This window comes from Grammomys surdaster, unplaced genomic scaffold (genome assembly GCF_004785775.1).
Source record: "Grammomys surdaster isolate TR1022 unplaced genomic scaffold, NIH_TR_1.0 205, whole genome shotgun sequence".
In the NCBI taxonomy this organism is placed as follows: domain Eukaryota; kingdom Metazoa; phylum Chordata; class Mammalia; order Rodentia; family Muridae; genus Grammomys; species Grammomys surdaster.
The window spans coordinates 2,546,650-2,557,253 of NW_021604650.1; the positions used below are offsets into that span (position 1 = coordinate 2,546,650).

The 10,604-nt window shown below is 49.0% G+C and overlaps 2 protein-coding genes across 4 annotated transcripts in view; one reads left to right on the plus strand and one right to left on the minus strand.

The window, feature by feature from the left end:
- The window catches only part of Eif1ad (eukaryotic translation initiation factor 1A domain containing), a 9,598-nt gene extending 6,979 nt beyond the window's left edge, over positions 1-2,619 (minus strand). The window contains exons 1-5 of one of the 3 annotated variants that reach the window (XM_028771015.1): positions 2,377-2,619; positions 1,242-1,460; positions 1,020-1,128; positions 824-932; positions 602-649 (exon numbers count right to left, since the gene is read on the minus strand). In XM_028771015.1, coding sequence (XP_028626848.1) covers positions 602-649; positions 824-932; positions 1,020-1,128; positions 1,242-1,328 — 353 coding nt within the window. In that variant the 5' untranslated portion in view covers positions 1,329-1,460; positions 2,377-2,619. The remainder of the gene's footprint in view (positions 1-601; positions 650-823; positions 933-1,019; positions 1,129-1,241; positions 1,461-2,376) is intronic. The other 2 variants (XM_028771014.1, XM_028771013.1) reach the window with 2 other exon arrangements.
- Positions 2,620-2,724: 105 nt separating this feature from the next.
- Banf1 (barrier to autointegration factor 1) lies at positions 2,725-4,874 on the plus strand. The gene is made up of 3 exons (XM_028771016.1): positions 2,725-3,016; positions 3,666-3,804; positions 4,339-4,874. Exons 2-3 carry the CDS (start codon positions 3,682-3,684, stop codon positions 4,483-4,485), a joined length of 270 nt encoding a protein of 89 aa, XP_028626849.1. The 5' UTR covers positions 2,725-3,016; positions 3,666-3,681; the 3' UTR covers positions 4,486-4,874.
- Positions 4,875-10,604: the final 5,730 nt, after the last annotated feature.

The window sequence follows — 10,604 nt, forward strand, 5'->3', positions numbered from 1 at the left end:
ACTAACAGCGGATGCACTAACAGCGGATGCACTAACAGCGGATGCACGAACAGCGGATGCACTAACAGCGGATGCACGAACAGCTTCCTAAGGCTGCGACTCTTTAACAGCTCCTCACGTTGTGGTGACCCTGACCATAAAATTATTTCAATGCTCCTTTATAACTGTAATTTTGCTACTGTTATGAATAATAATTTAAATATCTGACATGTGACCCTCAAAGGGGTCTTGACCCATAGGTGAGGATTGCTGCACTAAGCAATTTTTGAAAAAAGGTTTCCTGTACTCCAGGTTGGCTTTGAAACTGTTATGAGTAGTTCATGTTGGCCTCAAACTCCTGATCTAGAACTGCAGGCATGCCCAACCACATTCAGTTGAGAACCTTCTTACAGTACTAACAAATGCATCTGAAGTCCCTTGTCTATTAGGTAGCAAAGCCAGCATTTTACCATGTGACCTTCCAGCCACACTCATAACTACCCATTCTATTACATGTACTGAAGTTCTCAACAAGAGAAAAGCAAGATCCCTTTTCTCCTTGAGGCACCAAGGTGTGAACTTGTACTTCTTGTCTTCCCTGGGCTGGGGGCTTGATCCTTACCTGTTCATATTGTTCTGTTTCTCAGCTACCTCAGTGAAGGCTTCAGGCCTGTGACAAGAGAAGATCCAGGTTAGAGAGCAGAGAAGCCTCTCAGTGAAACAACTGTTTCCAAATGTTCCTCTTGGGATGGCATAACCTTCTCCTTCACACCCCACCCCCATTCCCTACCTAGGATAATACTATCCCCAGAAGCCAGAGGGCAACTGATTAAGATCTTCCTACCAGTGACCCTCTTTCTGTAGAGAGCGGACGTGGTTCTTGCAGAGCACAAAAGAGATCTCAGCCTTTACTTTTTCTCCTTCTTCAATAGGGTCAACAATGAGGAAGTCCCCTGTAGATGATAAAGGATAAAAGCCACTCCTGTTGTGAAGCAGGAAATCAAGGTTATGGTTCTGTACTGCAGAGGGACGCTTCTAACCTCTCTTGATCCAGATGTTCTTGCGGTATTTGGAGGGCATGCTCACCAGGAAGCGCTGCCCTTGTGCTGTCTCTACCTCATGCAGATTGTTCCCAGGAGTCCTGAGGACCTGGTCCAGAAAAGAACAATAACTAGCCACATCATCCGTTAGAGCAAGCATCCTCCGACCTGCAGTGAGCCCCCCCTTCCACATCCCAGGGGTCCAATGGGAGAAGTACTCACTTTCACTATCTGCTGTTGGTCGGAAGGCACCATGTGCTCCCCCAACACCTCCTGCACCACATGCTTCCTCTTGCTGGCCTGAGACATGCTGGCTTCTGTCCAGGGTCGTTAGGGTGCACAGACTGTCAGCTCTTCTTCTAGAACTACTTGGATGCCAGTCTTAGAAGCCAGGACTGCTTTCAAGAGAAGCAGCCTTATACGAAAAAGTGCCACCTTGCCCTGTTAAAAAACATGCACCTTAGAGGACTGTGGGACTTGCTGCTCTGGCAGAGAACCAGGTATGTTTCCCAGCACTCAAATTAATCCCACTCACAGGGGATTCAACGCCCTCTTTTGGAGACACATATGCAGGTAAAAACACTGATATACATAAAAAATGAGTAAAATCATTAAAAAAAAAAAAACCACAAACTTAACCCAAGTGCTGGTGTACATCTTTATTCCCAGCACTTGAAGGGAGAGGTAGGCAGGTATTTGTTGAGTCCTAAGCCAATCTAGTCTAAATAGGAAGACCCTAAACCAAAAACAAACAAGCATGACCTTTAAGGGCCAGAGAGATGTTCTATGAGACAGCACCCACATCAGATGGTTCACAACCATCTTGAACTCCAATTCTAGGGGAGCCAATGCCCTCTTCTGGCTTCCAAGGGCACTTGCAACACCACCCATACGGTAAATCTTCAAAATCACGTAAGGGATGTAAAGGTGGCTCAAGCCTTCAACCTCAGCACTCTAACCCCAAACCATGGAGGCTGAAGCAGATGAATCTCTGTGGAGCCGAGGGCCGCATGGCTAACGTAGTGAGATGCCCTCTCAATAACAAACAAACAAACAAACAAACAAGTAAATAAAGTGAGATCATGGAAAAACGCCCAGCACAGGGCAAGTCCTATGAGTTCTACTTCTAAGTACTGTTGTGATGATGAAACCACACGCACCTCCCGGACCGAGCATTCTGACAGCCTCTCTGGGAGAAGTTTAAGATAAACTACGTTCCTCCACATGCTTGAACTTCCCTAAGTCTGGGAGAGCCATACAACGCAGGACTTCCTAACACATCACAGGCATAGATTGACTCAGCGACCATCACGACGCAAAAAGACCCTTCGAGCAAAGAACCACCCACAGCACTCACCCGCTCGGCGCTACACAAGCAAGCTGTTTTCCAGGTTGACGGTGAAAGCAACTCGTCCACGACTCACCTCAAGAGTGAGTCAACAAAAAGCAAAGAAACGCGACTTGCAGGTGGTCACGACGGTAGCGCCGGTTTGGACGCTCGGTCTCAAACCTCCGGTGTTCCTATCTTCCGTCTGCGGGTTTGAGGTGATAGACCTGACTCTGAGGAAACCGCGCCGTGAATTGCACTTCCGGGGCTCTCAGAGGCTCTCCGGATGCCCCGCCCCCGCTTTGTCCGTTCCTTTAACGCTTCCCTCCATCAAGTAAGACAAACCTAAGTTCCGATACTGGGCAGAAAAAAACTTCTCGGAGGCCTCAATCCCACAGACGGGAAGAGCTGCTTGAGAAACAAAATCCATCGAAAGCAGAGTGGCTTCCTGAGAGGGCTCTGAAAACAGGGACTACTGTGGGCCCCACGGCTAGCCGTTGTGCTTCAACTCTATGGCTTCGGGTGGCTAGACGTGCCCAGTTTGGGGATTATTTTGAGGGCGCTCATAAAACGACCCGGAAACGGAAGTCGAAGACCGTTCTTGTAGCTTGAGGTATCGGCGGGAGCTGCCGAGTGGCGCGAGGAGCCGTTATCAGAGCCGGAGCTGCCGGTGAGCGTGAGAAGTGAAGCGGGGCTCCGGCTGGAGGGCAGTGGCGGCGCGCAGAGGCGGGAGGGAGAGGAGGCCATCATAGAGGCGCGCCTTTGCAGTGGAGCGGCCCGAGTCTGCGGGAGGGGCCGTGCGCGGCATGTAGGGGCGGCGGCGCGTGGAGGAGGCGGGGCGGCGCGCTTGGGGCGGGGCCTGTGGGACCAGAGAGGCGTGGGCTTCGGCGGGCCGCCGGAGCGTGTGTGCCGCGCTTGTCCGCCTCTGGAGGGCGGTGAGGGTAGCGAGGGCCTCTGGTCATTCCTACCACGTGGTAGATCCCAACGGGGTCAGTATCTGTCTGGCCAAGGTCACCGAGAGTGAGAGCTTCAGGGTAGACCTTGGCTACTGAGTCTGGGAATCTAACTGTTGCCTTACGTGCACCACCTGTTAGTAGTGCAAGCTAATATATCCATCGGGTCAGTACCTAAACCCAGGATCCACAGAAAGTGGAAATTTCTGAATAGCGGGGATGAGGGTTTTGGGGTACGTTCCCTGGCCCTCAGTTTTCGAATGTGTATAATGAGGGCACTCAAGGAAGCCACAGTAGCTGTCATAGGATATTGCCCTTGGGAGTTGTGGTCTTCAGCCCTAACCTGCTTTTTTTTGGGATTCCCAGGTTAAGCCTGATCAAGATGACAACCTCCCAAAAGCACCGAGACTTCGTGGCAGAGCCCATGGGGGAAAAGCCAGTGGGGAGCCTGGCCGGGATTGGTGATATCCTTAGCAAGAGGCTGGAAGAAAGAGGCTTTGACAAGGTGCGGGGTGGCTGCAAATGCCAGGGAGGGGTAAGAGTGAAGGTTGTCGACAGATGTTACCAAGCAGATTGGGAGTGAGAAAAAGTAGGGGTATGGAGAGGGCCCGGACAGCAGTACATGTATTGAAGTGTTTTGGGGGTTACCTGGGGAGACAAGGCACTTTTTTCATTTTTGTGTTTTGTTGAGACAGGGGTTCTCAGTGCTAGGATTAAAGGTGTGTTCCATTGTGCCCTGCCCTATTGTGTGTTTTAAATGTCACCAAAATGAAACTAGGTATAGTTGGTTGTGTTTATGACCCCAGCACTTAGGAAGTTGAGGGAAGAGGATTCCCGTGGGGTTTAATGCCAGCCCTGGCAACAAAGGAACAAACCCTGTCTTAAAACAACCAAAAGAAAAATGGCCTTGCCCTCTCAAGTGTTCACTAACCCTCCCTAGGTTCACAGATCTGGTATCTTCAGAATGGTATCAGTGTAGACAGTCATGTTGCTTTTAGCCCATAAGATACTTAGCTACATGCCGTTTTCTGTTTTGCAGGCTTATGTGGTCCTTGGCCAGTTTCTGGTGCTAAAGAAAGATGAAGACCTCTTCCGAGAATGGCTGAAAGACACATGTGGTGCCAATGCCAAGCAGTCCCGGGACTGCTTTGGGTGCCTTCGAGAATGGTGTGATGCCTTCTTGTAATGTTCTTTGGGGACCCCTCAGCCCCCCCAGCCATAGCATAGAGTCTCCAGAGTCTGCAGCAGGGCAGGGCTCCTCCCTGTCCTCCATGAAGGAATAAGATGGCTGTTGTCATCCTCACCTCTTATATACTCCAGGGTCTTCTGGGAGTTCTCTCCCCTCAGCATTTCAACCTTTCTGGAATTCTTTCCCTTGCATGCGTTCCCCTTCCACTCCCCACCCCCCTTGCAGGTCCAAGACAACAGCTACGAGCTTTCCTGAATGGATTCCTGGCCCCCTCTCCCTCCCTTCACCATCTGTTGGATGCCCTTTGGCTCCTTTCCTTTTTTTGGCAAAAACAGTCACTGTCCTTATAAAAGATTTTTAAATTAATAAAGTCAGTGGCCTTCATACTTGGTGTTCCGAGTCAGAGAGCAGATGGGCTAAGGAGTTGTGTCTTCCCAGGACTCAGCACATCTGTTTTATTTCTTATCAGTGCAGACCGAAACTGGTGCCTTCCATTTCCCCTCCCAGGAGGGAGCCACCCTAACGATGTGGGCCTTGGGCAGGTGCCCTGGGTGTCCCAATCCCTAAATAGTGTGGGACAGAGTGTGGGTTGGCTTTTTTTTCCTCCTGGCTGTATGTAGGCTGTAGGCTGTAGGCTTCCAGATGTCAAGTCAACATTCAGTCTAGGCAGCACCTGGTGGAAAAGTCAGTGGGAGTCAAAGGTACCAGGAAGTGGGTGAGTAGGATGTGGGTAAGAGTTCACCTGCCAGTCATCATATCATGTGCTCTGTTAGCCTCTGGGAAGAAGGGTGGGACTTTTGCCATCTGCCAATCTATCCTAGACGTGGAAGGAAATGGTTAAACTTGAAAACCAAGTTCCAGTCCTATTGTTTTCAAGCTCATTCCCATTGTGAACCAACCCTGAAGCGAGTGTCTTTGTGTTTCTTCAATTTTTTACTTTGGAAAGGTGAAGAGACTTGGGGCTCAGGAAAGCTAATTTGCCCTTAAACTTGAAGAAAATAGCCACTGGAGCTCAGAGTGGGGCCTGTAACCCTGTCATGTAACCCATGCTGTGCCTTTTGAGCTTCATCTGGGAAGGTTGTGGGACCAGGAGTACAGTGCTGTGTAGCAGTGATTCCTGCTTGGTGTTCATTCCTCCAGCAGAAAGTGTCATTGAGCAGTGACTTGATTGTAGTACAAATGGAATGCTTTTCTGCATGTTTACTTTCCAGGAAGGCAAGGATGGCAAGACAAGACTGGGCATAGTATGAGACAGTTCTCATGATCACAGGATAAAAGGAAGGTTAATAAGATGGTCTCTGTTCTGCCTAGTGGTGGTGGCACACACCTTTAATCCCAGCACTTGGGAGGCAGAGGCAGGTGGGTCTGTGAGTTTGAGACCAGCCTTGTCTACATAGTGAGTTCCGGGACAGCTAAGGCTATACACAGAAAAACCCTGCCTCAAGGGAGGAAAAAAAAAATGAGATGGTCTCTATTAAAACTAGAAACTTAATCTAAAATCTGAGTAAAAAGATGAACACAGTGTGGATTAGGATATTCTTTTATTTTTGGTTGTGAGCCTAGCCTTTAACGGCTGAGCCATCTCTCCAGCCCTGGATGAGGATATTCTTATTGTTAAAATCCCCACCCAGAATTCTTTTTTTTTTTTTTTTTTTTTTTTTAGTTTTTCGAGACAGGGTTTCTCTTTGTAGCTCTGGCTGTCCTGGAACTCACTCTGTAGACCAGGCTGGCCTCGAACTCAGAAATCCGCCTGCCTCTGCCTCCCAAGTGCTGGGATTAAAGGCGTGCGCCACCACCACCATCTCCCGGCTTTTTTTCTTTTTTTCTTTTTTCTTTTTTTCCCACCCAGAATTCATATCAGAGCTGCAGTCAAGGAACTGTCTGAGACGTGGCTCAGTTGGTACAGGGCTTGTGGTGGTGCATGCCTCAATAATGAGGGAGGTACGAGCATGGGATCTGACGTTGAAGGCCATCCTTAGCTACAAAGCAAGTTCCAGGCCAGTCTAGGGTGCATGAAACTATCTCCTAAAGAAAATGGTTTGTGGAGATGGTTCAGGGACACAAACACTTGCTGTGAAAGCAAGAGGACCCAAGTTCAAATCCAAAGCACCCACCTAAAACCAGGCACGGTTGCATGTGTCTTTAGAACCATCACTCCATTGCTGCAGGGCAGAGAGAATCCAAGGAGATGACTGGCCAGCCTGGCTAAAACAGCTTCAGGCTCAATAAGAGAGCCTCTTAACAAGTAGAGTGGAGAGCAGTGAAGGACCTCACATCCTCCTCTGGCCTCCACAAGTCCACAAGGATTCATCCCTCACCACACATGCGCACAGGGACACAGGCTGGGGGATATAGTTGTGTGGTAGGTGCCTAGCATTCATGAGCCGATGGGTTCAATCCCTAGTACTGAAAAAGCAAGGGACAACATAATAGGGAACTTGGTAGAGGAGCTGAAAAGCAGCCCCAAGGGAGGAATTTAAAACAGCATATGGAAAGGGTTCAATTTGATTAGAAATCAGAAAAACAAGTGCCCCTAATGCCTACCTGACCAGCAAAAATCTCAAGTCAGACCGTATCAAGTGTTGAGCAAATGGAGCAACAGGAACTGATCCCCAGTGGGTGGGAGTAAATTGCTGTGAGTACTCTGGGAAAACAGCTGAGTATTATTTTGCAAAACTGACACACCCCATGAGCCATCAATTCCATTCTTAGGACGGGCCTGTAAGAAACTGAATACCTGCACCAGGACCTTTGAGAAACGTTCACAGCTGCGTAGTCTGTGAGACCCTGCAGTACAGGCTGGGAGTTTCTAGTGTGAGCCACAGCAGGGAAAGTGTATTCAGAGTAGTAGTTCAGAGTAATCTCAGCATGGGACCATGGCCACATAAATGTGGTGGCACACACTTTTAATCCCAGTACTCGGAAGGCAGAGGCAGGTAGATTTCTGAGTTCAAGGCTAACCTGTTCTACAGAATGAGTTCCAGGACAGCCAGAGCTACACAGAGAAACTCCGTCTGAAAACAAAACTGTCTTTTACTCTCAGGATTTTTATGCTTGTGTCTTGCTGCGTGGGCCTGGCTAACCTGGAGCCCAGACGGCCTCCAGCTCACAGCAGTTCTGCCTTAAGCTCCTGAGTGCCAGGATTGCAGTCCCACACCTGCTTCCATCCATGTTCAGAAGTCAGTTCTTGCTTAGAGATCCCTATAGTGGTAGTAAAGTTAGAAAGAAAACCAAGGAACTCCTTAATGCAAAGAATCAGTGACAGGTTTGGGGGGTGCGGCTTTGCTCTAGTGCTTGCTTGGTATGCACAGTGGACTCCAAAACAGACACCAAAGGGTTAAAAAAGAAAAAAGTCAATAGTAAAGATGAATTGCCATATTAAATCTTTGGAGAAGGAAGGTTAAGGATGATGGAAGGGCTTGTAAGTGCAGGTGACATTTTCATTTTCGGGTCCCAGAGGTAAAATGGGTGACAGTAAGTATTGAATTGAGCAGGGTCTCAGAAGTAACTAATAATACAACAATTACCTAGCATGGTTAAGTCCTGTATGCCAGGTCTATCCTCTCAAAGAACATGAACATGAGTGCTATGTCCCCTGTTCTGTGTACTGGTGATATTGCAGAACTATAAGATAAAAGGTAAACCAAACACAGCGTCCCAAGGAGTGCTACGTGTGGCCGTGTGTGCCTATAACCCCAGCATTAGGAGGCAATAGAAGAAGGATTGAGAGCTGGAGGGCAGCCTGGGCTCTGGAGTAAGACAGTCCCCTAGAACATCAAAACAAGACAAACCTTGAAAACAAAACAAGATTTGAACCTCTAAGAATCAGGCAACAAGTCAGAAACTGTCCTACGTGAGTGTGAAGGAGAGTTCACTCCAGGCTAGGTCTAGGTAGCATGTATAGCTCACCTGGAGTGGGTTCTGGATACCCTCAGCGGTGGCCACAACACTTGCACTGTACCCACATCTCCAAGGTGCAAGGCAAGGCACAGTTAGGACATCAGCAGCAGCCCTGCAGAGATGCCAGGTGCAGGGGCAGCTAAAACAGGAGGAAAAACTCATCTTTGAGTCAGGCACGGTGATACACCCCTTTAAGCACTCAGGAGGCAGAGGCAGGTGGAACTCAGAGTTCAAGACCAGCCTGCTCTACATAATTCTAGGACAGCCAGGGTTATATAGGCAAACTCTGACTCCAAAGAATAAGTTTATTCATAAATATCTTTTAAAAGTCATGTGAATGTCAAGATGTAAAATTCCCTAATTTTAAAGAAAGACTGACTCAGGCCTTGAATCAAATAACTCATTTCTCCTTGCTAGGAAGATAGGGAGCCAGAAGGCATAGTGGGTGGCCCTCACCACATGTCTACTCTTGCTTCAGGAAAGTGAGCATGGGTGCCTCAGCTTCTTTCAAGGGCCAAGCCTCTGTTCCCTCTGTAGCTCCCTGCAAGAATCCCCCTTACTCCGTGTCTGATTCCCTAGGTCAGAACACGATTCTTAACTGGCAATGGGAAAGGCTAAAGGGAGAGCCGTGGACAGCCACCCTGGGCTCCCAAGTGCCCCCGACTAACCTGCCTTGTTGCCAGCTGGTGGCTGGATCAAGTATTGACCCTGGATACGAGAGTATAACAATCCAAGAAGACCAGAGTCTCTGGAGACAATGTGAACCTCATAGTCAGCTCCCAGTCATACTGTAGAGGTGTAATAGATTATATCCATATCTCAGGCAAAGCCTGAGCCCCCCCCCCCCGGCTTTTCCATCTTGACTTAGTACAGTCAGGTAGAGGCCTGGCTAAACCTATCCTGATTCAGCCTAAGGCCAGCATGGGGTATAGGAAGGAGAGGCTGGAGCTTCTCCTTGTGGTGAAAGTTTCCTGGAAGTACTTGGGATTACACAGGGCCTTCTCATTCTCTATACTGGACAATGATTGTCCTTGGTCACAGAGAGACGTGGCAGTCAGGGGCTGACTTCTGGGAGAAGGAGGCTGGTGCCAAACTCACCCTCCTTGTCCACTGTGTCCCCCACCACCCTCCAAATCTGTGCTGCAACTTTGAGCTCCTTGAAGTCCCCTGGAAGGACACCACTCAACTTCTAAAGCATGACTGCATGCAGGTGTGACCGGCCCCAGGGTGACAGTGTCAGGATCCCATGGGAACAAACATGGTGGAGGCACCTCAGGGCCATGAGCCTCATCTGCTGCAATAAATCTCCAGCTCTGCTTCTTGCACTTGTTTCTCCTGTGTGTTTCACCACCCTGACCCTCACTCTGCTCTCAGTGACTCTCAGAACCCCTCAGCTGACAGACCACAGTGCCACCCCTGGTGATCTCTGCTGTCCTGGCCCAAGCAGTACTGAGCACACAAGGCTCAGCTCTCCAGGATGGGTCCTTCAGTGCTGTAGAAGCTCAGACAGAGAGGGACCACCTCCCAGCACTCCTAAGCACAGCCACAGACTCCCTACATATGTGTACTGACTCCTACATATGTGATGAAACTAAAGAAACACAGTCAGATGATGCCCTAAGACTAGCTAAGATTTGGGGTATCACTCTGAAGAGGAACAGCACCCTGATGATCTCAGCACGCAGAATCACACCTGGTCGGAGCATGGGTATGACACTGAAGGCCCAGCCTACAGTCCTATGGCTGCTGGTGACTAGAGCTGACTGTCTGTTCTTCCGAATTACTGGAGGCCATGAGGCTAAGACAGTCCCTCTTCCATCCTCCTCAAAGGCACAATGCCTTGCCCTGGGCAAGACCTCTGAAAGGATCTGGACACACAGCCCCAGTGGGGTAAACTCAAATGTACTGCATCCAGAGAGGTGAGTCCCCAGGAGAGAGAGAATTCAAAGGTACAGATATAATATTTTAAAAATGACCTTATCTGTTTACCTGAGTGTGAGGGTGGGCATGTAAAGGTGAGATGAGCTGTGGGAATCAGTTCTTTTCTCCTACCGTGTGGGACCCAGGGATAAAACTCACTTTTGGCTGAAAGCGTCATTATCTGTTAAACCATTATTTCACCAGGGCTAACTGCAATGCTCTGTGCAAACTCACTTGGCAGTCGGAATCCTTCTTCATTTCTCTCCTGAGAAGAACTCATCAGTACAAGTGTCAGA

Bases quoted from the DNA above. Each gene is read 5' to 3' on its own strand.
- Banf1 (XM_028771016.1), top strand. From the start codon at position 3,682: ATGACAACCTCCCAAAAGCACCGAGACTTCGTGGCAGAGCCCATGGGG. The intron at 3,805-4,338 runs GTGCGGGGTGGC...TCTGTTTTGCAG, and splicing joins AAGAAAGAGGCTTTGACAAG to GCTTATGTGGTCCTTGGCCA.